Below are 27,972 nucleotides of genomic sequence, written 5' to 3'. Positions count from 1 at the left end.
ATTCAAACAAAGCGCTTAACCGGAAAATGCAACACGTCACTTTCGTGCGGCGCCGCAGCCGTTTCTGTGTGGGGGTGGCTTGTGCACCGCGCGCCTGCCCCACACAGAAACGGCTGCTGCACCGCACAGAAGTGACGTGTTACATTTTCCGGTTAGGCGCTTTGTTTGAATAGTCGGGAGTGTCTAGCGGTACGTCTAGACATAACAATAAAAGCTGTTAAAATTATGTCCAAACGAGAAAGTTAACAAAAATGTTATTTAGGTTTCGCGTGACAACAATACAAAACAGGCTTGTTTGTCACTTCAAACCGATCGGCAGCTGTGGCGTAGTTGGTTAAAGGGAATAGATAAACTGGTGAGGTCGGTGGTTCAAGATCCACTGCAGTTATCGATACTTTCTCTTTTTTTTTTGTTCACGCATGTATTGTTTTAACATTTGCGCCTCCTCATCAGCCCAACTTGCTGCTGGTGGTGGTCCCGTCCACAGGCCCTTTAATATTGGATCTTCGATGACGCTTGCAGGATTGACTATATTTATTATGATAAAGTGTTTTGCGAATTAGTGCTCTTAATTGGCGAGACGCAAAAAGCCACAAAAACTCGAATGCAGCTGGCTGCATTGGTTTGTTTAGCACAGGTGTTAGGAATGTTGATTTCCACGGTTTATCAAAGTCTTGATGACAGAAAGGTTCACTGCAACGTAGTCTTGGGCAACTTTTTTTATGTCGCTCAGTGTACCATCAACTGACGAGGTAACCGGCAGGCCGCTTTCTTTAAAAATACTGACGTGTCACCGCAATGTTCTCGGCGATCAGCACTTGATAAACAATGCCCAAGGGCAAGTGCCGACGGCGTTAGCCCATCTCACTACTTGTCTGCGTTGCTCAAAAACACGCGCGGCCTGTGACAGCACGGGAGCATTCACGTAGCAACGGATGAGAACGGCCGTACGTGTTCGCACTTGACAAAACAGACGGCAATGCAGTAGCTCTGGCCTTCGGAGATCACAGGCTTCGCAAGAACATTACAATAAAGTTGTTTCCATCCATCGTATAAACACTTCGCCGACGCACTGGGGTTTCATGCATGTGCGTCCAGTCAGTCACACGTGAACCGTGCGACAGCATTTATTTCATCGTCGACCTTGTCCTTCGCGACAAGCAAAACTCGGCAGCAAGAACACTTTCTCCTTTGACAACACCACGCTTGGCATTGCAATCTAGAAAATGCAGTACGTCCAACGACTGTAATCGGCACATCACACTGAGAAACTTTATGGCGCACACATTCAGATGAAGCTGCGGTGCGGTGGATGGCCGCGCTAGCTCCAACCACCAGGTTCAACTAAGCATCCAGCAATCACATGAAGCAGCGACGACACTCCAGTCCTCCTTGGGAGTGGCCTAGGCCATGGCCACGATTTCATCGGAGTTTTCACCATCAACATATCGCAGGCGGCTACTGTCTCGCAGTGTTTACCTTTTGCAGGATGGATGGATGCTATGAGCGTCCCCTTTATAACGGGGTGGTGACAAGTATGCCACCAGGCTCGACAAAAAAAAAAAAAAAACCTTTTTTTTCTTTTTTTTTTATGTTGGCCTAATGCCTCTACTTCGATAAATTCTATCTTAATGGAAAAAAGGTAAATTTTCAGCTTAAGTTCTCTGCCATTTACGGCACACTGTCCATATTTTATTTTTCCAATATTTATTTTTGTCCTTTCTCTCTAATTTTCTGCCACCAATACTCTAACCGTCTCTTACTTATTTCAATCGCGGGTGTGTTCAGCTTTCCATTGTTGTCCCTAAAACCCAAGGCTTCCTGTAGGCTCGTGCCCAAACGTACACCTGGGTGGATATCTCCACATTCAAGCAGAACATGCTCCGCCGTTTCCTTATCGCGACAAGCAAAACTCGGCAGCAAGAACACTTTCTCCTTTGACAACACCACGCTTGGCATTGCAATCTAGAAAATGCAGTACGTCCAACGACTGTAATCGGCACATCACACTGAGAAACTTTATGGCGCACACATTCAGATGACGCTGCGGCGCGGTGGACGGCCGCGCTAGCTCCAACCACCAGCCGCAGGGCCCATGGCGCCCCCTGTATTCAAAATACTTGTAATATGTACTTAAATAACAAACCTGAGCTAATTGACTCGTTAAACATTTTTTAGTGAAAACTGTGTTGGTTTAACGCTATACGCACGAATAATTTACACATTTAACTAGCTTTAGGTAATAACTTTTAAGTGACGTCACTTTTGTGCGGCGCAGAAGCCAGTTTTGTGTGGGAATGGCTGCGGCGCCGCGCGGTGCAGAAGACGCTGCCCAAAAAAAAAACAGTTATAATCAATGCAACAAAATTGTTTTTACAAAATAATAATTATATGCCTAAATTTGGTATGTTTTTATACATAAAACGAATTTATTTAACACACCTTACACGATTTTCTTAAGCCGTACCTATGGGCCAAGTCCGCTGGGAGCGCGAGCCATTCCTCAGGCATCTTTCTAGAGGAGGTGTTCTGTGGTTTGGTGTTGTGAGGCGCGTCCGTTTTCAAATGTATGTCGTCACAGTTTACCAGAATCTTAAATTTCCAGAAATAAACTAATGTCGGTGGACTTTATTCGCACTGTGGGGAGCAATCTCGGGTCAGTAATATTGCGCGAGCCTTGTGTGATGACGATTAACGTTCTAGGTTACGTGCTTGTCGCGCTCGTCGAACGTAATGACTGAAATTCTTTTATCCCCATTATACTGATCGCCGGTTTAATGGTCAATCCCTCGCAGTGGATATGAGCCAAAACACAGGCACAAGCAAGTAGTGGCTCGTTCTGTTTTCCGGCACGCGCCGTGGCTCGTCAAACGGCATCGTTCGGTTACAAGCTTCACCGATTACGGAGCGTTTTCCGTTGTCAATTGAAAAGTGATTTATAAGGAACAACTTGTGCCTGTGCCGACAGTGATCGGTGTTCAGTTTCCAGGGACGTAGTCAGGCGTTCGGGTGGTAAGTCCGGCCCAGCGTTTATGTGTAGTAAATACAGTGTGTATACGTTTATGGCTGTGTCTAAAGGTACGTTGGACGTAACCGAATCCCAAAAGCTAGAGGTACGTGCTCAAAGTTTTCCGTTGTCATCGTTCCTTGTCAATATTTTGCAAACTGGTATGCAGTAGCCGCGATCCACCCTGCGACTGGTGCGTCCCACTACATCCTGACGGCCGAAGTATCTTTAGGCTCGCGGTTCCCGGTGCATCTGACGTACAGTACCGTAAGCTTCTGGGATTCGCGTACACCCGACGTATCTTTAGACTCCCGGTTTCATGCACGTCCTACGTACCTTTAGCTTAGTATTCGGGTACGTCCGACGTAACGACACAGCATACATCTGTCCTACAAACAAAATTTGTAAAGGGATGGAATGCCGAGCATACCGGACCGTTCAACCTTTCGCTGTGCTTTTGTGTCTATAGTACGGTTTAGTGGTGTGAGAGTTTAAACCCTGTGACTGACCATGACCCGAAGTATTTGGTAATTCAGTGGCCAGCGCAGCCTAACGTGATCACTTGCTTGCCTCTTTCATGTTCCATATTGATATCGGTTCATACTTTTTCGCTTTTTTATAACTGCTTGGTGCCTCTGAACTTTTGCGAATAGCATGCGCCTCTGTTTAGCATCAAGTGCACGCTCGAACGCTGTGGGTTATCAAAATAAATTCGCGCTGGTGCACTATGGTCGCGGTGTGTTTTTTTTAGGGACTATGGCTCATCTGTGTGTTGCGTTTATTTTGTAAGATTTAAACCCAATGACAAATCGTCAACCCTGCATGTGTGGGGCTTATAAATCTTTTTTTTCTTTTGTTATGGTGAGCATCAAACAACGAGCCACTTTTCATCACCGGAATGAGGTTTTGATCATCAGTATGTCTTGGCGTTTTTCGGGCTCCCAAGGCATGCTAGCCAGTTGTATTGAGTGTGCAGTACCTTTCAGTTTTCTCTGCGTGCTATCATAACTGCTGCCATTTTTCTCTGAAACCATTCCTTGTATAAGAGCATGTTTTTTTTTGTCAACACAGCAAATGTGTGTGCTGTGGTGAGTGTAGGTAGGAAAAGGATGATGTTCCATGACGTGGCCAAATGTACTTCTTGATTCCAAAGGTAAACATTTATTGTAGCAGTTATTTTGTTTCTGGTAATCATACACACAAGTTTGGCGGGGTGTTGTTGATGTTATTATTACTACTACTGCTACTACTACTAGACTAGCTTAAGTATGTTTATGCTTACAAAAGCAATCTGTTGCAAACACTCGCGTTAAATTTTTTATTAGAACACAGCTTTATTTGCACATGGTTAAACGAATTCTGTTACCTACCACACTGGCCTAGTGGTTATGGGACTCAACTGCTGACTTTCAGGCTGTGGTAGAGTCGCGCAAGGCTGATCATTTGAAAGGCTGACCGATCATTTGCAAGTTTTCACCAATTGATCAGTCGACATAGTGCGCAGAGCAAGTGCTGCAGCGTTTGTGATCCCGTCTCTAAAGGCGTCCTGGGCAGTGCGACTCGAGTGCGTTGTTTCATCGACAGCATGTGAAAGCATGGCAATTCAGGCAGCCCTTAAGAAACTGAAGCTTTGTAGGCAGCAACAAGTCGTGCTGTTTTCGGAAAGTAAGCCCGCTTTGCAGCGGCTAAAACATGGATTGCTTTTGGATCGATGCACTCAAAGATCACTGCAAATCTTTAAAGACCTGCATGGCATTGGTATAAACATTAAGTTTCAATGGATTCCATCACATATGGGTAAAGCGGGTAATGAGGCGGCTGACAGACTTGCCCGAAGTGCTCTGGAGCTTACACCAACGAAGAAGGCTCCCAAAGACAATCAGTGTATCTTACGAGAGGCTGTCAATAAGCATTTTCACTCGTTATGGCCTACGCCTCACCAGCCATGTGTGACGCAAGGGCTATGAAGGGAAGAAGCCTGCTTGCTTCATCGCATTCGAACAGGATCAGCGCATACACCAGCATGGCTCCACAAGATCTGACTCTCCGCGACGCCCTTGTGCTCGAAGTGCAAGGAAAACGGTGATATAGAACACTATTTGGTTAAATGTCGTGAGCTTAAGAAGGAACGGCAAGATTTATTTGAGGAACTGCAACAGTTAGGTTCGCCATGTGACAGCGTGACTGATATTGTGTTTCCGCGTGGCTCTTCGATCTGCAGGAAACAGGTGTCACGACTTCTCTTGAAAATTTCGATTGCTACAGACCTCGCATGTGACTGGTGATAAGTGACAATTATGTTTGGGGTATAGTGCAGTGAGATAGAGTACCGGCATAATACTGCAAGTGGGATAGCACAAAGGCCGCCGTCTTATGCAGGCTTACGTCGTGCTATGCACGATTTTTATTTTAAAATCCTGCTCGTGCTTAGTTAAAAAACAAACAAAGGATATTAGCTACATTTAGCATAGAAAAAAACGGGCGGGACAATTGCCTGCAAATTATGTAAGGCTAGATCAGCCAGCATCATCAACCTTTCAGGCTCCATGATCAAGTCCGGTTGTGGTGGCCACATTTTGATGGAGGTGAAAATGCCTGAGGCCGGTGTGCTCAGATCTAGGTGTACGTTTAAGAATGCCAGGTGGTCGAATTTCTGGAGCCCTCCACTACAGCATTTCTCTATATTGTATTATAGTTTTGGGACTTAAAACCCCAGATATTATTATTAAACTAGCATGCGATGTACTCATAACACTATGTCTCATCACAAAGTTCACGTCCCACCATATCGGTGCTCCAATATGGCTGTTCGATATCAGTGAAAGCCATCTGTACATGAGTTGCAACTACAAACCGTGGAACGCTGGGATGCAATCTTGGCATGCACCACACTCGCATTACTGAGCACATGCAGCAGACAACACAAGGCTGCATAATGTCTTGGAATGATTTTTTCTTCGTCATAAGTGTAAAGCAGACAATGAAACCATGCACAGTACGTCGAACTATCCACTGCATGAGGGTAAACACAGCGTTATCGCTGAGATGTATTTGCTTCATTGGCTCAGTGATGGCAGATGGAAGACTTGAAGTGAAATTATGCGTGCTTTACGTATTGGAAACAGGGCATTTGGTATGGTTTCTTGCCACCTCATGATTGCAGCTTTTGGACGAAAATAGAGTCATAGATGGCTAAAATGCCGTGAGTAGTGCAAGTTATTGGACAAAAAGAAGAAAAAATATTCCGATTGGCTTGCACAATTTATAGCTGCTCTTGATGTCATTTGTCATTGTCATGATATTTATACCTTCAGAGATGACCTTGACATGCGCCACTATAGCCCCAGGGCCATGGCGTTGTGCTTCCAAGCTTAAGGGTATGGGTTTTATCTGGGTACTTGTGGCTGCATTTAAATGGTTGTGAAATGCTACAGGAATTGGCATTCTTAGATATAGATGCACATCAAGAAATCCCAGATGGTCAAAATTACATTGGAGACCCATTACTATCTAATAATCTGATCATTGCTGATCTTTGAGAATGTAACCATGGCTAGCCATGGCTAAGTTACTTGCTTCAATGCTTTACAAATGGGGTTACCAAACACTGTATCCCATATTCTCGGCCAGTATTGGCATGACTCATTAATGCTTACAAGTGATTGAAAGTGGTGGAATTAACTAGTCGAGTAATGCATTCTTTTCTCTTTTTTGCACATAAACTTCAGTCAGGCTAGGTGTACGCTTATAGGATCTCAAGGCCATGCGAACCGCTACACCTCCATCTGAAGGGCCTGCTGGTTCGTCACAGCCTGCGGATGAAGCAAGGTAACATAGAAGTGCAACCTGTGTCAGTACTTGTAGTTTATTAGATGCAAGCTTTGCCTTCGTGTGTGTCGATTTGGTCATTGCTATAGAGAGAAAGGGGGAGCCTACTCAAATGTGAAAAGGTAGTGCTGATAGGTATAAACATTTGTGTGATTACTGGACTACTCTAGTGCATGGGAAAATAAAGTCAGCCAGTACTTCTCTCGCTGGACTCGGGGGAGAGGAGTATTAATTAATGGTGCTTTTAGTTTACTTTTTTCCGTCTACAGCAGTCAAGACAGAGTAAGACTGGGAAGCCACTTGCGGCCGTCTTGCTCCAGGCAAAAGAGAACGCAGTTTGAGCATGGGCAGCATAGTTGTGAGCTTCCACGGAGGCATTGCAGCATGAGAACGAGGCAGTAAGTGTAACTGACTCGGCCTAATTTCCTTGTTTGGTCCTGCAAGATTGAAGAAGGCAGCACCTTACGCAATAATAATACATGGCTGAAGCATGCGTGATGACCTGTAGAATTGGCTTGCAACATTCCCAAAATTAAGCACATGGTGGAGCCAACTGATGGCACAGAAAATTTCGTTCAATCACGGCTCTGTACAGTTTAAAGATAGAAAAGGAGCACATACGTGAAGGACACACATTTGTGTTTATACAGGAATAGAAAGAGCTACATACCTTGCAAAAACTTCGAAATCCGCCATAAAGCGGACAGTAATGAAAATACAGTAGACTCCTTTCAAACAAAACCTGAAGAGATCAGGAAAATGTGTTTCCTTTAAGAGGAGTTTCGTTTACTGAGAGATTAATAGGGTTACAGTATTCAAGTAGCAAACCAAACATATTAGTGGCAGTTGTTCCATTGAAGGAGCAATTTCACTTAAGAGAGTTTTGTTTTATTGGTGTCTGCTATAACCATATAAAACACGCGACCTTAAATTTTATACAGTATGTAATGCTGTAAGGTTATACTGAAAGTGAGTTCTGCGGAAACCCGCAAGGTGGCGGAATGGTTAAGAAAGGGAAAAGAGACAACCACCCGTTTGTAGCACAAAGCTACTAGGAAATCTTTATGGATTTTTCGGAAAGGAAAGCTTCTTAGTTGCAAAACATTTGTTGTGGTTCGGGCTTCGAACCCAGGACCAAGGCCTTTCGGGAGGGCTGTCAATTGCTAGCTTCCTGGTTAGCTCAATTGGTAGAGCGACCTCCTCAGAAAGGTGTTGGTCCCGTGTTCAAACCCCGGACCAAAACGAATTTCTCGGCAACCTAGAAGCTTTTTAAAAAATCTGTATGAATATTTTTATGGCTTTGTGCTACAAACGGCTGGTTGTCTCCATACCCTTTCGTCGCCTTGCGGGTTTCTGGAGAACTCATTTGCAATATTTGTGTCCACTTGCTTGAAGTTGTCAAGGAATTTGCCCTCGTGCTGTTAATTGCTAGCTTCCTGGTTAGCTCAGTTGGTAGAGTGATCACCCTGGAAAGGTGTTGTTCCCAGGTTCGAAGTTCGAATCAGGACAAATTTTTTGGCAACTAAGAAGCTTTTCTTTCTGAGAAATTCGTATGAATTTCCTTGTGGCTTCGTGCTACAAACGGGCGGTTGTCTCCATTCCCTTTATTAAGGTTAATATATGTATCCTCACACTTACAGGCACATACAGATAGATCATAATCCCAGCCATAGCGCAAAAATAATTACGTGAACTTTTCACGCGAATGGAACTTTAAGCAATAACTAAAAGCAACATGAGCGTGTGAAAAACTTACAGTGATAATTACAGCTTAATTAAATCACGGCGAGTTGACGTAATCTTGGCTACACAGGTTCATTAAGTTCTTGCACATACAATATGTGACTAGTAAAAAAAAAAAGAGACAGGTCAAATAGAGGGATTTTTTTGGTGGTTTTGGTGAGCACATTTGAGTTCCCATTAATATGAACGCATATGAAGAGTCGGTTTACTTCTGACAAGCGGAACGTATGCTATGTTAAATATTGGCATGGTGGCAGGATTTTAAATTTATATGAGAGAATTGAAGAATGGCCCCTCGCATTCAGAACTTCATAAGCTGTTTGGAGTGATGACGATAATGCAAACATTTCTTGTGGTACTTGCCACTTTCTGCTAATGTGTGGGAAATGCTGGAGAAATGGTGGGAAGGCTGCCGTGTCAAAGTTTTGTAATTCGTCCCATTTTATCAAAGGAACCAGCTTCTCAGTGTTCTGGGTGAAGAACATTCACATCTTTAGGTGTCCAGCTGTCTAGACGAACAGCGTGCTGCCATGCATCACGCTGGGTCTTGTCTTTAGGGAAACTTTGACACATGGGAAAGTTGTTTTAGCCTATATTCGCCAGAATAAAAATGAAGTTAGCTAATGGAGAACTTTTACTTGCAAACGTGCTTCTCAAGTGAGACAGTGTGCTGCAGGAGGCGAGAAACTGAAAGATATTTCATTTCGTACTTTCACAGGAAAAGTGACTCCTGGTTTTTGCTTCATGTGATTCGCGCAATCGATAGAAGCACATTAGCTTTTCATTGCATATTGAAGTGCTTGATGTTGGTCTAAACATCAAGAACACTCGCTTGTCATGGAGTGGAGAAATTCACCATCTGTAGAACTTCTGCCAGGCCCAAGTGACCACCCGCACGTTTTCTGCCTGGAGCAATATCAGTGTCAGCAGTGGTGTGCCGCCTCCACTCCAAAAGTTTTTTTAAACCTCCTTGATACCTTTGCTCATACTGGACAGATTGTAAACACTTTTGTACCAGTCGATTTCTGAGGCAATAAGCTCTCTTAATGAGGGGATTAGATGATTAACTCGGAAAAGTGTTGTAGGGACCCTCTAATAACAATTTTACAGTGGTTATGTCTTCATATGAGGGCTCTGTAGTGTGTGCAAATTATATTTTTGCCCTCATATTGCAGGAACTCCTCCTAACACAGCCCTGCTGCTTCTGTCTCTAGAAGTGGCTAGTACAATAAAGAATACTGCATACATGAGCCCCTTATGCAAAAGTTGTCAATATGCACAACAGTGTTGCCAAGTGTAGGGTAATTGCCCTACTCGTAGGGTAATTTCGAGATTTTTCGGCCTGCACAGGGTAGTGGGGTCGTAATGTAATTTTTTTGAGAAAATGTAGAGTAATTTCTATTTTGCTTGTTGTCAAGTAAAAGTGTAGACAATCCACGCGACATTTCCGAAGGTTACTGTCTTGAAAAGATCCCCAAATTTTCGTTGAATAAAATTGGAACAGTCTTCATTCACATGTCACCAGCATAGGGCAGAGGCAAAAGATATGTGATACTACCTTGTGCTACTGCTATCTCGTGAATGGTTTTTTTTTATTTCTCTGTCGCCTTCCATTCATTTGTTGTGTGGAGGGTCATTTATATGGCAGTTAGTTCCAGTTATTAAGGCAAGAAACCTTAGATGCCTCATCAAACAGGAAAAGTGACCATCAGCACCAACGCGAGGGATGCAAAAAAAATCACCATGATATAGCGATGTCACCTCATGACCTCATCGTGACGTCACATATCAGGAGAATACGAGATGCCATGCAGGCATTGTAGTGTCGTAACTGGGACATTACAATGTGGTTGATTGATTTATATGTGGGGTGTAACGTCATACAACGTGGTTCTAAACGATGTCATCACATGAAATCGTCACTTGATCATACCTGTGCGGAACCCGGAGACGCATGAAGTTCAGAAAGCCTGCAGTGTGTCTGATCAATGAGGCCAAGCTAAATCTCAATAGGTGCATTTATTTCAAGGGCACCGTGCATTGATACAATCAAAAGAGATAAAAAAATTTGAATGGCTTTCACCTTCCAGTCACTTTATGTGAATGCATAAGGGACCGTATGAGCTTTTCTGATTGCAGTATAGTATATAGATGAAAAAATTTCTGTTTTTAACGAGACGATGACTTGTGCTTAAGCAAACTCAAGAATTTGTTGGCATTATTATCATTATGAATGACCTAATATCGTCCAGCTGAATTAAACTTCTTATCCTATAAAAACTTCTAAATGCACTTCTCAAGCTTGTGCACATATCGCTGACTAACGTTAGTTTTCCTGCTCTTTTTTTCATTTCTGCCTATTTCTGCACCTCCAATCCTCCAGCAGTTATTTATCTTTTTTTTTAATTGCCAATACGTTCACCTTTCTTATGTTGGCCATAAAACAGTCGGCTTCTTGTTAGGCTAGTGCCCTAGCACACACGCAGTAGTTAAAGACAGCCGCTTTTCTTTCCATTGCTACTATCCAAAATTTTCTGCCTCTGTAATGTGTTGTTTAAGGTGACAAAAATTTTTTTTTAAAGCTTTAATAACTAGAGATTATTAGTCTGTGATATCAAGCGCATTTTTTTAGGCACATGTGGGCATTTCAAAGCAAATCATAATTTTCATGAATTTTTTATAGTTGAAATTATTATTAAAAGTAGGCCTTATTTGAACACTCCTAACTCAAACTGGCAAGTTTGTTCAGTGTTCGAGCATAGGAAAAAAGGACAGAGTTGGCAGAAGCTGTTTCCCCTATGTTCGCATGCTGAACAAACTTGACAATATGTCTACACACAGACTAGCCCAAGCTTTCCACTCTTGTAAACTACATTCCTAACTGAAGTTCTTCTCTTTAAAAAAACTTTCTGTTTTGTAGGGACACAAAAAAAGCTTCGGCGTGGGTAATTAATCAAAACAAATTAAACCTGATGAATAGTAAAAACATAGTAATTAAATAACCATAAAAGTATGCACTAGCACTAGGGGCATTTTCGGATAATAGGCAGCCATAGTATGTCTTGTGGCACATGTGGCAACTTAGGCTAGTTGGTATGGCATGACGATAGTTATAGCGCGAGAACAAAACGCTCGTGTCTTTCGTGTCTTTCTCGTCTCTGTGTCGTCGTTTTGTTCTCGCGCTATAACTATCGTCTTGTGGCACGATTTTGCTTATTGAGGATCATTGCATGCCTACTGATGTGCTAAGGAGGTGTGCCAAATTTTAGTGAATAATGTTGAATAGCAAAATAGTTATGACTGTTCACATGTGAAAAAATACAAGAAATATAAGGGCTGAAAGAATCAACAAAAAAATTGAAACAGGTGCAGTATTTAGACAAGATAATCAGGAGCGCTGCAATTTCTAATATTTGTAGCCAGCTCCATCGTAGACCTTACTACTGTGGGTCTTTTCTTGAGAGGGGACTCTAAATATTTTTGCCTAGCTTGTTTTGCAGCATCAGTGCCATGACGAGGCACTTTCGCACTGCAGTGCTAATCAGTTGCGAGGCATGCTTTTTCAGTGTAGGACGCAGGCCTTATCCAGATTTGCTTGAATGTACCAAGTGTGCTTCTGTTACGATTATTAAAATAAGATACGTGTCGATCAAAGCAAATGTGATGACTCATAGGCTCACATGCTTGTCCTTGGACATGAAGAACACATGCAATTAAAAAAAATTGTCTCTGCCTGTCGGGCTAATTTAAGGCTTCTTTAGGACCCATCTTCTCGTGAACTACTCCGTGTAAAGAGTTCGTGTTTATTGCATTTTATTCCACAGTGTCTCTTCTTGTGATTGAACTAGGATTACAATTGTATACCAAGTTTTCACACTTTTGCAAATTTTTTAGCAGAGCAGACATGTTTTGTCAAATTTTGAATAGAACTGCCGAAAAAACTGCCAAAGATCCAGTGTGTGCCATGAGCTGATTCTTGATAGTGGCGCTGTGCTGTGTTCTTGACAGCCACATGATTGGGTGTGTCTGAAAACGCGCATGCAGGATATTCCCTCCATCTCCCCCCCCCCCCATATAGCACTAGGTAAGCACACATGTTCCTTCCGGTCTGCCAGCCCCTTTCGAATCGCTCCAACTGTTGCTCACCTCAAGTCCCTTGCATGCATGGCGAGTACATTCTTTAGGATAATTCCAGTTATGATTGCTAGGCCTAAAAAGCAGTGTCTGGTACTACATTGAGGTGTACTACGCCTAGTCATTCTAATCAAAAACCTACATGTGCAGAGAGCTTTAGCCCCCTTTTTCATGAACAAGTTAATTGGTCATTATTAGAGTACGTAGCATAAAGCTAAGGGACTTTTCCTTTGGCAGTGTGCTAGTGCATTGTGTAAACTTTTGCATGCTATAATGAAAGAAATTCAAAGAAAAAAAGAAAAGAACAGGACAACACAAGCCCATTACACGTTTGTGTTCTCCCGTTTCTTCCTTTTTTCTTCTATTGTGTTTCACTCTAGTGTGCAAAAGTTTTTGCTATGTACACTGTTGTCCTTTATGAAAGGGAACACGCGAACGCGTGGCCTGCGCTCTGCGGCGGCTGCCTACAGCAAAATTAAAACATGTTCGATGTCAGCGTCATTTGTTGCGAAAAAAAAAAAAAATTTATAGCAAGTTATGGCCGGTAGACTAGCACTGCTAGATTGCACTCCCTCTCTGCTCAGGCCTGCAGTGCATAGTCCACTGCCAACATATGAAACGTTGTGCGTGACCACGGCAAAGGCTGCAATAATTCCCTGATATCGCTCGCCGCGCGATCAGTGAGAAAACGTAATCTAGCAGTGCTTGTCTACCGGCCATGACTCATTATCTTGCTTGGCCATAGATGACGCTAAAAGGAAACGTGCTTTCTTCACTTGTCGGTTGATGGTGCTGTAGGCAGCCACCGCAGAGCGCAGGCCACGCGTTCGCGCGTTCCCTTCCATAAAGAACGACGGTGTACAATCAACTGGCCCCTACACTTGCTCTTCTGCCAGTGCATTGTTCACTGTGATGTCTTAGCAGCGCCCCTTTTGTATTTTGCTGGAGAAGCACTAGGCCCTTTCCTTCGGCATCGTTGCAGGAGCGGGTGTTGTACTCTGCTAGGGAGACACCAATGGCAAATAAAGTGCATTTTTTCTACACAGAAAAACAGTGTTTTGCCACCCTGCGCTTATCAACTTCGTAGGCTGAGCATGCATGCAGTAGTGTACTAGGTGCGCAATTAAGGTGATTGCCAGTGCGGGCCTCTGGCTCACTGAGCCTGAACCCACGGTGGTCTCTGCCTGCTCCTTTGAGTTACAAGGCTTCCACAAGCCAATTAACTTTTAATATGGTCAGTCCAGTGTAAAATTAAATTGGCAATTCGCACATTTCTTGCTGTTGGCATTCTGTTCTTTTTTATTCACATTCTGATATTTCCTGGAACAGGATTCAAAGTTTTCAGTAGTTTTTCTTCATGCAATGCATTGTTTGTAGTGCTATTTAAGACAAACATTAGTAATTTGTTTTGCACATATTACACACAAAGATATTAAAGGTGTGGGTGAACTCCTTATAAATAGTGCCTTACAATCTTGAGAGGAATACCTACATTGTCAAAGTTTGTCTTTTGAGAAAGAAAAATCGAGAAGTTGGAGAGGCACCAGCAGCAGAATGTTTACATCAAACCATCTCAGTTCGATAGCGGCAGCAAGAGTCCCCAATTCTTCCTTACAATCATCGATCGAATCCAGTTTATGAAGAAGAATGAAAGACACTATTCAGTGCTGTATAGCTCTGGAGGAAAAAAGTATTGTAGCATGAGACTTCCCGTTGGCACAGAACTGGTTTTATAAAGTTGGCACAACTTTTTCCAACATCAAAACTTTGTCATGCTACGTGGCAAACATAACCAATGCCATATATCTTCGGTTCCATTTGATGGAGCTGAAATGTTAGAGGCCCATGTAAAGTGCGATGTCAGTGCACATTGAAGAACACCAGATAGTAAAAATTTCCAGAGGCCTTAGCCATGGCATACCTCATAATGACATTGCAGTTTTGGTATGTAAAGGCCCAGATATTATTACTAATGTCATGAATTTTACTATAGGGTTTGTGCACCAAAACTTCTGTCCTGCCCTGGAAAAACCATGAGCTTATATACTTTATCCAAAGTACGCATAAGTCTTTGAAAGCCTTGAATTTGAAAAAGGGATTTAAAGGCCCTCGAAAGTCCTGGAATTTTTTCCCGCCTTTGAAAATCCTTTAATTTCCTGAGCCCTCCCAATCGACATTGCAATCTCTTCTTGTTGTGGTAGGTGGGCATCGACCTGACAAACTCCCCATTTCAGAAACAGTAATTTGGCGTGAGTGAATATGGTTTCATTTTACAAAACTGTATGGAGAAAAAAGTTTCGCTGCGTCAAACAACGACCAATCGAAGTGAGAGACTTGTAACGCTCCTTAAAGTTGGCTCCTTCCCAGTTGCACATGAGGTGAAGCAAGGGATGCTAGTGAAGCTAAAGTGCAATAAAGTACAGACTAGACACGTTTGTTATAATTATGATATGTGTGTATAAAAGTGTAATCAAATTAGTCATTTTTAAAAATGCTAGAGTAAAAGCATTTCAACATTGCATGCCACATTTAGTTCTTGAAAAGCCCGGGACAGGTCCTGGAAAGTCCTTGAATATTGTTCAATTTTTGCTCTGAAAATCTTTAGAAACCCTGCTATCTCTGTGCTAAATGGCCCCTTGTTTAGGATCCTTGTCAATATAGGCTGTGAAATACTCTGGAATATAATTTAGAATATCGGGAGCTGTGTATTTATTCAAAATTTTCTGAACATGCTAGAATTTTCTATAGAAGGACTGAAAGCTCGGCCAGTGGCAGTGGCTACATGACTTGAGTGTTCACTTCTATTATGTGATGTGCCGGGTTCGATTCCTGGTGCCGGCCGGGAACCCACTGGGTTTTCCCAATTGCTAGAGGAGTACACCGACCTGGCGCTCGGTTGTTTCTGGGTACTCATTTCGAAAGGTCGCCCCATAAGGTTATGCAAAGGCTTCTGGGCGTACCTTAATCCACCACTGCCCTGGTGAAACAGCTGAGCATCCGCTGCTGCGGTGGGAGGCATAGAATTGCAGCCACCAGGTACCTACTGGTTAAATAGGTACAAGTGCACTTTTGGCCTGGTGCTCGGCAGGACGAAGTTGTAGTCACTTCGGAGGGCAGACAACCCATGGGAAATTGGCGGCATAGGACCGCCAAACCTCAAACTAAGGTCATCCTTTTTTTTTTCTGAAGATTTCCTGCTGAAGATTCAGCAATACTTCCGTACATACACAGACTATCCTATAATTTGAAGAATGTTGCCAGCCCGTTTAGAGTAAGTGTAGCTTTTTCATCGTTGAACAAGATTAATAAGGTTTGTGGGGTGGCTGAATGGAAACTTAAGAAGCGCGGGCCAGGATTAACCCAAGAAGGCTGCGGGGTCAAACATGTAACTCCTTTTGTACAGTGCAGGAAGGGTATCGTGTATCTTTTGCCATTTTTGGGTGGTCGTGTATGCATAGGCCAAACAAGTAGAGGCATCAACGTTAGGTTGTTTGAACACAGACGTTCTTTGCAAGGGAATGTAACTCGCATGTGTTCCAACATGTTGCAGAGTGCCATTGTGCACCCATATTCCATAACGCAAAAGTTCTATTGGCACACAGTGATCAAATAACATGATAAATAATTGAAGCATATAACATAAAAAAAAAGGGCCGAACAATGCATTAGAGTGCCTTCTATATTCCTACACAATAGCGAGGTAAGGTACTTAGATAGCACGATATCTTAACTTTTATGCTGTTGGAGAGTGTACGTGGGATGTATCAAAATTTTTCAGTGTTCAAAATGTCAGCTGATCTTATTTTTCTTGCCTTACTGTAGTCACATGGGTGTGAAGGTTGAAGTGTTTCTTTTCCGTTCATGTTTTTCCACTAAAAATTCAATTGCAAGTCGGTGCTGCGGTTTGTCTCTTCTTCCTTTGTCGCATAGTCGTGCGCTGTTTTGCAATATGTTCAAGCACTGTCACCAACTGGCCCAGCTTTCAGTCCTTCTACACTTCACTCTGCATCATTTCAATGGGGCCCTGCAACATTATATTTTTTACATGATTAGAAAATACTGCTAATCAGTGGTCGAGGCTCCTGAGAACGCATAAGCCAGGTATTATAGCGCACCACAGCCCATATTTTGCATCAAATTGTAAAGCTCAGGGTAAAACCGCTTTAACTCCGCTCATCCTGGACAGATTTGGCGGTCAATTTGTAAGGCAATAGGCTCCTTTCGTTGATCCATTCTATAGCTACTTGTAAAGGTGTTCCAGGGCCCCTTTAAGGCTTTCCTTTCAAGTCACTGTTTTGCCAAACTTCAGCTTCATCCATAACAAAATGCCTCATACCCGAGTTTTGTAGCTACAAAAATGCACATCAAAAAACAGTTAGCAGTTAAAGTCCCTAGATTTTTCCTGGTTCTCTCTTAAGTACTGACAATCATGAAAGTGTCATCAATGAATCTCATTGGCTATTGCTCGTTTTTTTCGAGCAATGTTCTTCCTAAAGCTTTTCCAGCACCTGGTGAAACGAGTCCTCCGTTCACTAACAATGGGGCACTGACCGGAGGAGCAGGACACATTGTGTTAGCTTACTGTTCGCTAAAAGATGCATGGCTAATGAATGTGTGTGGCTTTGAAAATACCCCAAGTTGGGAAGAAAATGTTGGCAGATGCCGGCTGCACATGAGAGAGGGCCTGGAGAAGAGGCATTTGTCGATACTTAGGTAAAAAAAGAAAAATATAGGGACATTAGAATGAGTTACTGTTGAAAATACTGGAGTATTTGTTGCTGGCCTTAATCTGGCACAGGGCTGGCAAATAATTTGCCGATTAATAGTACTTTCTTGGGTGAAAAGAAGGAAAGCTGAGTTTAAACTGCGATTCGAGCATTACTTCCATACTGAATTTGTCTACATTTATGTTTGAGTGTTAAGATTTTTCTAGGCACTATGTACGGTAGTATATCTTCTCAACTAGCAGGGGGGAAAAAAGTGCGAGTATGTGTTTGTGCAAGCGTATACTTATTTTCAATCTGAATATTAGACCCGCCATGGTGGTATAGTGGCTAAGGCACTCAGCTGCTGATCCGCAGGTCGTGGCATGAAAAAAATGAAGGCGAAAATGTTTCAGGCCTGTGTGCTTAGATTTAGGTGCACTTTAACTTCATATGGTCAAAATATTCGGAGCCCTCCACTAAGACGTCTCTCATAATCATATGGTGATTTGGGGACGTTAAACCTCAACAATTATATTAGTATATTAATCTAAATATTAGGTGGGTTCTGCAAGATCTCTCTCTGACTGCAGGCTCTTCATCAAAGTATGTTTTGAAAATTGTTGGAATGTCGATATTTTTTATAACACAAAATTGTGTGAGTGCCCATAGTCGTAGAGAAATGAAAAATATGCTGGACAGTTATTTACAATTGTTTAGTACAAGCCTTCTGCAGCATAATGTGCCAATCTTAAGCTTTAGTTTTACGCTTTGTAATGGAAGAACAAAGCATTTTTGGTGTATCATGAGTATCAGCTACCTATTATTACAAAGCAGGCGAATGGAAAGTTTGATGAAATCTGTATTGCACTATTGTAAGCGACAATGCTCTCAATAATTTCAGCTGTTTTGCAGAGTAGTGCTCAGTCTTCTACTTCTCTTTCAGAGAGTTGTCCCAGACGAAATGCAGTGAAAAAAAAAACATTGGCGGTACTGCTGAATTTCGTTGGTCATCGAGACAGGTTGGTGGCTTGAGTACACCATATCAATCCGAAATAGCAGAAACATTCTCTAAAAGGTCTCCGAGGAATGGACAACCCCATTCCCTTCATCGCCAATTTTCACAATCCAGGTATGTCATGGCTTGCCGAAAGAAGTAATAGTGTGATATTTCCAACTTCTTGTTTTTTTCTTTGAATGAAAGTCTATATTCTGTGTAAACCATGCACACAAAAAAGTTGACAGACGAATGTCATAGTTTGAAGACAACTGTAGTCTCAAATTAAGCTATTTTATTCATGTTCTTCACAACCATTGCCATTTCTGAGTGTGTCTTTTACATGAGAGAAACGTGGGATTGAGTTTATGTAAAACCTTACATCTATTTTAGTCTTGCTAATTAGTAAAATGTAGTTTCAACGAATCTTCAACCGAATATTCATTGAGCCAGATATCTAATGTACTAACTCACTAATTAAGGGCACAGGGTATGTCTTATATCTCCCCTGCTGATTTTAAGGCTTTCTTAAGACACATTTTATCAGAAGCTACTTTGTGTAAAGAGTTCATATTTGTTGCGTCTGATTCCACTGCGTCTCTTCTTGCAAATGAACTAGAATTACTATTGCATGTCTAGTCTTCACATTTTTGCACTGTTTCTTTAGCAAAGCAGGTAGTTTGTGTCTTGATATTTCAAATAAAACTGCCAAAAAAAACTTCCCGAAGATCCGGTGTGTGCCATGAGCCGATTCTTAATAGTGGCGTTGCGATGTCTTCTTGAAAGCCATATGACTGGATATGACCGAAAACACGTGTGTAGGATACGCTCTTTATGTTTCCCCCAGATAGCACTAGTTAAGCCCACATTTTGCCTCCAGTCAGCCAGCCCCTTTCAGATTGCTCCGACTGTGGCTTACCTTCAGTGCACAGGATGGATGGTGAGTTCATGCTCTGGGATCAATGCAGTTACGAATGCTAAAACAAAAGGCTGTGCCTTGTGGTACACCAAGCTATACCACTTCTAGTCGTTCTAATCAAAAGCCTACCTGTACAAAGCTTTGCCCCCTTTTTCGTGAATGCGCCGTTGGTCGTTACGAGAGTATGCAGCATAGCCGTAAGGGACTTTTCCACTGTGATGTTCTAGCATTGCCCTTTTTGTGTTTCGCTGAGAAGTGGAAGCCCCTTTGCTTCCCCACCGTTCCAGTAATGTGTGCTGTACAGTGCAAGGGAGGCACGCCCCAATCGCAAATTAAGTGCATTTTGTCTAGATAGCACTCTGTTTTGCCGCACTGTGCTCAGCACCTTTGTCTGCTGAGCATATGTACATGCAGTGGTGTACTAGGTGCGCAAGGTGACGGCGAGTGCGGGCCTTTGGCTCACTGAGACTGAACCCGTGGTAGGCATTGCACCGTTGAGTTGCCTAGCTTCAATAATCTCGTGAGCTTGTATCGTGGCCAGTTCATTGTGAAATTATCTGTTTCTTAATAGGCTATTTACACACTTCTCGCTGTGGGGATCCTATTCTTTGTTTTTCTTCCAGGTTTTCATAGGTATTTGATGGAGTAAGGCAAAAAGTGTGCATTTGTTGTCCGCCATACAATGTAGTGTTCATAGTGCTGCAAAAGAGAGACATCAATTTATTGTGCACAAATGACACACAAGCATATTAAGGATGATGAACTGCTTACAAATAGTGCCCTAAAATGCTAAATAGAATATGAACATTCTCAATATTTTCCTTTAGAGAAAGAGATATGGAGAAGTTAAAGGGGCCCCAGCAGCAGAATGTTTAAATTAAGCCATGTCAGTACAGTAAACTCCTGGTAAGATAAGCTCTGTTAAGATGAAGTCTTGCTTAAGAGGAACACTGGAATGTTTGTTTGGTTTTCCATAGATTCAGTGCGAAAAAAATTGCTTAAAACGAACTATGTAACAGGCCTCTTTTGTTAAGACGAACTCTCACAGCAACTCACAACAACTGGGATTGTGCGTAATGAACATTGCGCGTGGGGCCATTTTCCGAATAAAAGAAGGCTCACTGAGACTGAACCCGCGGTGGTCATTGCACCGTTGAGTTGCCTAGCTTCAATAATCTCGTGAGCTTGTATCGTGGCCAGTTCATTGTGAAATTATTTGTTCCTTAATAGGCTATTTACACACTTCCCGCTGTGGGGATCCTATTCTTTTTTTTTCTTCCAGGTTTTCATAGGTATTTGATGGAGTAAGGCAAAAAGTGTGCATTTGTTGTCCGCCATACAATGTAGTGTTCATAGTGCTGCAAAAGAGAGACATCAATTTATTGTGCACAAATGACACACAAGCATATTAAGGATGATGAACTGCTTTCAAATAGTGCCCTAAAATGCTAAACAGAATATGAACATTCTCAATATTTTCCTTTAGAGAAAGAGATATGGAGAAGTTGAAGGGGCCCCAGCAGCAGAATGTTTAAATTAAGCCGTGTCGGTACAGTAAACTCCTGGTAAGATAAGCTCTGTTAAGATGAAGTCTTGCTTAAGAGGAACACTGGAATGTTTGTTTGGTTTTCCATAGATTCAGTGCGAAAAAAATTGCTTAAAACGAACTATGTAACAGGCCTCTTTTGTTAAGACGAACTCTCACAGCAACTCACAACAACTGGGATTGTGCGCAATGAACATTGCGCGTGGGGCCATTTTCCGAATAAAAGAAGGCTCACTGAGACTGAACCCGCGGTGGTCATTGCACCGTTGAGTTGCCTAGCTTCAATAATCTCGTGAGCTTGTATCGTGGCCAGTTCATTGTGAAATTATTTGTTCCTTAATAGGCTATTTACACACTTCCCGCTGTGGGGATCCTATTCTTTTTTTTCTTCCAGGTTTTCATAGGTATTTGATGGAGTAAGGCAAAAAGTGTGCATTTGTTGTCCGCCATACAATGTAGTGTTCATAGTGCTGCATAAGAGAGACATCAATTTATTGTGCACAAATGACACACAAGCATATTAAGGATGATGAACTGCTTTCAAATAGTGCCCTAAAATGCTAAACAGAATATGAACATTCTCAATATTTTCCTTTAGAGAAAGAGATATGGAGAAGTTGAAGGGGCCCCAGCAGCAGAATGTTTAAATTAAGCCGTGTCGGTACAGTAAACTCCTGGTAAGATAAACTCTGTTAAGATGAAGTCTTCCTTAAGAGGAACACTGGAATGTTTGTTTGGTTTTCCATAGATTCAGTGCGAAAAAAATTGCTTAAAACGAACTATGTAACCGGCCTCTTTTGTTAAGACGAACTCTCACAGCAACTCACAACAACTGGGATTGTGCGCAATGAACATTGCGCGTGGGGCCATTTTCTGAATAAAAGAAGGCAAAATGAAAAAAAGAAACACCACTTCCTCGCGCAAACACTCAAAGCAAGTCAAAAGCAAATTTCGACGTGGAGGCAGGAAGTGAGATATGGGGAAAAGAAAGGTCAGTGTATAAAGCTTGTATATCCTTCACCCCTAGCTTGTAGGTAGAGGAAGGGCTGGCTTTATTAGCAAAGAAAGAAACAAGAAGCATTCGTCCTTTTGTATTCTCCTTGTGTTCTTCAGTTCCCCTACTGGAGTACAATGGAGAATAGTAGAACACAAGAGCTTGGATAGAGAGAAAAATGCAAGGAAAGTGGGAAAAAAAAAGGCCAAATGAAAGTGAAAACGGAAGCAAAAATTTTCTGTACATTATAATCACATGAAACTAAAAATCATATATGCGGCGCTAGCACTCCTATCACAAGATGGTCTTCGCTATTACACAATGGCCCTTGAGCACATGTTGTGGTTAATTTGAGTAGTTTCGCACAGGGCCTGCACACGTCGTATCAGTCCCCACTTATACAGCAAATCGTGATGCACCATTTTCATTATAAAAGTACATGACACAAGAAGGTCATTTTGCACACAAAATATAGCTGTGTCGTGTCTTTCTTGTGTGCCCGAGGCTTATAATCGTGAGTAGCTGCACGGCGTTCAGGAAAAGTTTCTGCAGGCTGAAAATAAGAATATATTTGAATCTCAAAAAAAAGCTTTCAGCTTGCTATGTCAGTGCAAATTGAAAAACTCCAGAGGGTCGAAGTTTCCAGAGCCTGACTTATCTCTATAGTAGGTGTCCTAAACAAGATGCCTGTTAGCCTCTTGCTTATGGCCCGCAACCCACATATGGCTGCTTTACCAAGCATTTTTCTTTCATTTGTTAATTAGTATGTTCAAGAGCTACACAGCAACGACTGTTCTAAAGCATTGTTTTTGTGAGACATCCTGTGTGGACACCATGTATTTAAAAATGACCTTGGAACAAAGACAGTATTTCAGATTGGCGTTCAAACTTTAGTCATCTTGATATCGATGTCGAAGTGTGGGAATCCTGGCACCAAATACCCTTTAGAAATGAGTTGTATATGAGTATTGGGAAAGGCTTTTCTTCAAATGGAAACGTTGACTGCAATTTCTGCAGACCCCGCCCCCTCCTTACTGCTTTACTTTCTTCACAGTCCCACCTCTTGCAGGACAAAATTGCATGCCTGTATCGCACTGGCTGAGGCGAGCTTGAGCCGCCTGCTGTAGAGTGTGCCTTTTCCACAAATTTTCTCAGGGCCAATTTGGGCGGCAGTTTTAATACCTGTTTATGTACATTTTAGGTGCGTAAGCTATGCTAATTCTTTGCTGGACACTTTCCTTGTCCCTTGTGTTCTCTGGCATTGTTTGTCAGTGTGATGAACAAACCAGGCCAACAATATTTTTACCATAGTGCATTCATCTATCCCCCCCCTCCCTACCAGCCTGCGCTATTAATCATTAACATTTTTATTGACAGAGCCAACGAATGAAGTAGTAGGCCTAATAGCATTGTCAGGGGGGCAACAGCTGTGCCAAAACCGCGAAATTTGCTTAAATTGTGCCATGCTTTGCCAAAATTCTCAGCCAGCCTCAAAGTTTCCTCAGGTGCACTGATTTCCGCGAAAAATGCATGTCACATCGGCCACCTGCAGTTTGCATCATAAGTCAAAGCGCGCAGAGCCCAAGTACAGTAGAATCTCAGTAAACGAAAATCTGTTAATGGAACTGCTGCTTAAATGGAGCAAATGCTTCTGACAAGATTGGTTTCGTTCTTGAGTTGTGTGCCCCTGTTCATCTCTCAGTAAACAGAACTGTTAAAAGGAACACATTTTACTGGTCCCTACAGGTTCCTTTTAATGAGTCTACTGTATAGTGCCTATAACATACAATGGCACCTGCCCTACAATCGCGAGACGCGATCGACCAAATAAAATGAGAACGCTGCGCACCCGTCGGTCTGCTGACCACAACGGATACCTATCGGCGAGACGACAGAACTTCAAGATAAAAATTCGTTGCTGTAGCCACCAACGCTTCGTGTGAAATGTAAACTTTCTAGCCTAAACACGCGGCTGCGGCTTGTTGGAACTAAAGTTGGAAGCGTGTACTGCGTTTTACTTACACGAACAAGCTCAACATGCTGCGAGCGCCAACGTTGCCAGTGACCACGTTGATTGCCTTAGCAGTGGCACATAAAACATTTTTTTTAATTTTGAAGTCGTGTTGTCCCGGACACGGTCCTGGCGATAGATATCCGGTACCATCGCCAGGCCAACAGGTGCACGCCGTTGTTACTTTACCTTGTCAAGCGTGCCTTGCACTGGAGCAGAAGCAGCAGCTACCCCACGGTGAAAGAAAAAAACAACAGTGGTTTGAAATGAATAGGGGGGGTGGAGGTGTAACGGTTAGAAAATTTCTTGGCTTTGGTTCTAACCCGTGCTGAGAATGCTGCTTAAACCACCTTTGCTGCTGTACACCGATGTCTTGCGGAAAAGCGTATTGAGATTTGAAAGGGGCTGTTAGCTCTAGTCATGGGACACTGCACATTTTATTCAGTTACTCATGCGTTTGTTCACCGCATAATTCTTAATACCAATGTAATTACCGATGTCTGAATAAGCTATTGACAATCATTTGGAGCACTGTATGACATTTGTGCATCCCTAAAGAAAAACTAAATTGTGCACCAGTTTTTTTTTTTTTGCTACCCTATTTCTTGGTTTTACAAATTCCCCAAATTTCAAGATCGCGAGTTTGGCAGATCTGTATTTGAACTTGCAGAGTCTTTCAAATGATTTGAGAAGCACAACAAATTCTAATATAGACTTTATCATTGAAATAGCAGTGCTCATGTTCATACTGCGATTCACGATTTAGGTGATGTTCAACAGTTTATACATATTTCTTTTTTTCTAAATATAAACCCTCTTTTTTATACTGCTCCAAATTCGGTATTTCATGATAAAAAATGCATGTTTTTTTTTCCGTAACCTGCTCCTAAACTAGATTTTAGTTCTCCAAAAGTAACATTTTGCTGCTCCTAAAATTGCTCCAAATCGCTTTTCGGCTGTTGCACCCCTGCATTGTGCACCACTCGACTCTGCGTCATCTTAAGGCTTTCCTCTCAAGTCACTTTTTCACCTAACTCGTGCTCTATTTATCATAACAAAATGCCTCATGCCTGAAGTTGTTGAGGTACAAGAATGGACATGAAGGATACGTTGGAAGCAGTCATTGCTGAAAATACCGGAATATTCATTGCTGGCCTTAATCTGGCACAATGCTCACAGATAATTTGCCTAATAATACTACTTTGTAGGGCGAAAAAGAAGAAAAACTGAGTTTAAACTGCATTTTGGGCATGTTCTTTCAAGCCGAACTCTTCTTCTACATTTATGTTAGAGGTGTGAAATCATTCTAGCCTCTACGTGTATCCTTCCAAGTAGCAGGGAAAAGAAATAATATATGTAGATGTTCTAATGCAAGTGTGTACTGATTTTTAATGTGAATAATATTTAAGTTCTGTAAACATTCTTTTTTGACTACAGGCACTTTCTTATTATAAAAGTATTATTTTTGAATATGGCTGCACTGTTCAAATTTTTTCCATTATAAAATGGTTTTCAATTGCTAGTGGTAATCGGTGGCGTAGCCAGTGGGTGGCACACAAAGCCTGTTCCCACACCCCCATTCTTCTGATTTTTTTTTTTTTTGTAATGGCATATATAGCTCAAAATGGCACTCGACGACCTCTGTCTGCCAGGTCCCCACCTCAAACCAAAGTGATGCCATCCTCGTTTTTTCTCCCTAAAAACTTTCCTGCTTATGCTGTTGTTCGTAATCGTAGAGAAATGAAAAACATGCCTGACAGTTATTCACAATGGCATAGTACAAGTTTTCTGCACCATAATTGTAAGGGTGTGTGATTATTTGATATTTCAAGTATTTTTCTAATAGTGTTGGCATTTGGTTTGACTTGCTCTAAATTTTTTTATTCAAGCTTATTCCAACTTTCAGAAATAAATATAGTCAACATCTTCATGCTTCACCTCAGAACACACCTGTAGGCTCCATTACAGTCGAACTCCACCTAGACAAAAAACAGTCCTCTCATTTGAAGTGGCCTCTTCGAATTTTGAATATGCTTCATCTCATCCCACTTGTATTGCAGCAAAGCTGGCTTTGCGACTTCGCTATGGTCAAACTTTTCAGAGACAAATACTGTCAACGTCTGATTAGAAGTGGCCTCTTCAGATAGTTCAATATGCATTTATCACTCTCATATTGGGGCAAAACTGCCTTTCAGGCTCTGCTATGGCCACAAATGTATTGTTTCTGGAAAGCCCTGGTTCCAACGTGGAGATGAAGGATGTGGCAGAGTCTCAATTAATTCTGTTTTGGACCTAAAATTTTGGGCAGGAAGCTCAAAAAATCAGATGGTGAAGATTTTCAGCATCCACATTTTATGTGTTTTTATATATATTGAGGACTATGAGGCATATTTGGGCCTCTAGACTGGAAATGAGCACACCCTTTTTCGCCACGTCAGTTGGGCTACCAGAGAAGTTTAAACAGAAGGAGAGGCTGAGGAAATAGCATCTTTGCGTTTCACGTGTAAAGTGTCGTTGGCATCACTTTTCTTTTACCAAATCGTGTACATAAATACAATTCGGCCCCTGCATTGCCTCATTACAGATAGGACAATTATGAAACACCACCCTGCCAGAATTTTATAAGCCTAGCGAAAAGGAACACTTCCATGCTGCTATCTCATAAGAATATCTTTAGTAATCCTCTCCAATTTTTTTTTTCAAGAAGTTTATTCAAAGCATTGGAAAAATATTTGATTACACACTCACACTTCAATACTCGAATTTGCTTCGCACCCGAAATTTGGCCATTTGCGCAGTTCTAATATGCCAACCATAGGCTGTAGTTTTGCATTTTGTGTAGGAGGAACAAAGCATTTTTGTGTATCAAGAGTTTCTTCTACCTATTGTTTCAAAGCAGTTGCAACCGAAGGTTACATAAAGTTTATTGTGGTTTTGGAAACATAAGTTCTCCCAATAATTTCTCCTATTTTTTTTTTGATTCCGTAGGGCTTTGAGTTTGGGGGATGGCTCCAATTCAAGATATCGATCAAAAACGGCAGAACGTCTTCTGAAAACTCCAGATCCGCCAAAATCTCCTGAATTTTCAAAAACTGCAGACACTTTGAAGAAGACTCCGGAGCTTCCTTCATGTTGTTGCACGCCTTCACAGGCAAGGTATGTTATGCCTCATGAAAAGGAGTAATTATGAAATATTTCCAGCTTTTTTCGCTCTTTCTTTCAATGGAAGGTCTATATACTGTGTAAACCACAGAAAAAGATGACTGACGAGTGTCATAGGTTACAAATAACATAAGCGTCAAATTATGATATTTAGTATTTTATTGATGTTCTTGCCAGCCACCGTAATTTCTGAGGGCATGTCTTTTACATGAGAGAAGTGTGCGGTTGAGTCTACGTAAAACCTTATGCCCATTTCAGTCTTGCCAATAGGTAAATTGTAGTTGCAACGAATCTGCAACTCAGTCTCCATTGAGCCAAACATAGGATGTATTCACTGGCTGATTGAAGGTAAGCATCGGTGATTTTCTAAGGTCACTATCTCAATACACTTGACTGGGTTCATTCTCCTGCATGGGCTCTAAAAACTGTTTTTTATTTCTGGTTCAATCTCAACTGAAGTTCACGGTCTAAGGTAGTTTTTATGCTGATTTCAAGTCTGTAATTTGTGTTTTAATAGCTGAAGTGGTTCAGGAAATATTAAGGTATCAATTTCAATTGATTGCCTATCTTTTGCGGGACTTTTTCATAATTTCACCGTGGAAAAACAAGAAAGTAAATGCATAACCCCAATGCTGAAGAGTTGCTGTAAAGGGTGAAGCTATTTTTCTCCATTTGAAGTTATTTTATAGGCAAGAAAATGAAGAATTACTGAAGAACTTTTTACTCTACTTTCTTCTGATAATTATTTTTAATTACAATTGTCAAAGTGGTTGAGAGAAATGAAAACAGCATCACCCCCTGGATCATTTCAAGACGAATACAGTAAAATCTCAGTATAACGAACTTCAGGGGGCCGCCACAATTTGTTCGTTATTTTGAAAGGTTGTTATAGTAAAAGCCTTAAAATTAACCATAAATACTTATTTTG

At 41.8% G+C, this 27,972-nt stretch overlaps 1 protein-coding gene across 11 annotated transcripts in view; it reads left to right on the top strand.

Moving 5' to 3' along the window:
* Positions 1–2,507: 2,507 nt before the first annotated feature.
* Positions 2,508–27,972, top strand: part of Mps1 (dual specificity protein kinase monopolar spindle 1) — a 183,488-nt gene continuing 158,023 nt past the window's right edge. For 2 of the 11 annotated variants that reach the window (XM_075879344.1, XM_075879348.1), the window contains exons 1-5: positions 2,508–2,656; positions 6,736–6,835; positions 7,105–7,233; positions 18,362–18,547; positions 26,871–27,038. In XM_075879344.1, coding sequence (XP_075735459.1) covers positions 6,771–6,835; positions 7,105–7,233; positions 18,362–18,547; positions 26,871–27,038 — 548 coding nt within the window. In that variant the 5' untranslated portion in view covers positions 2,508–2,656; positions 6,736–6,770. Of the gene's footprint in view, positions 3,013–3,335; positions 3,362–4,078; positions 4,161–6,735; positions 6,836–7,104; positions 7,234–18,361; positions 18,548–26,870; positions 27,039–27,972 lie in introns of those variants that run through there. The other 9 variants (XM_075879346.1, XM_075879349.1, XM_075879345.1 and 6 more) reach the window with 9 other exon arrangements.

Source organism: Rhipicephalus microplus, chromosome X (genome assembly GCF_043290135.1).
Source record: "Rhipicephalus microplus isolate Deutch F79 chromosome X, USDA_Rmic, whole genome shotgun sequence".
NCBI classification, from domain to species: Eukaryota; Metazoa; Arthropoda; class Arachnida; order Ixodida; family Ixodidae; genus Rhipicephalus; species Rhipicephalus microplus.
The sequence above is the reverse complement of the archived record's forward strand: the minus strand, read 5'-3'. Positions and strand labels throughout refer to the sequence as shown.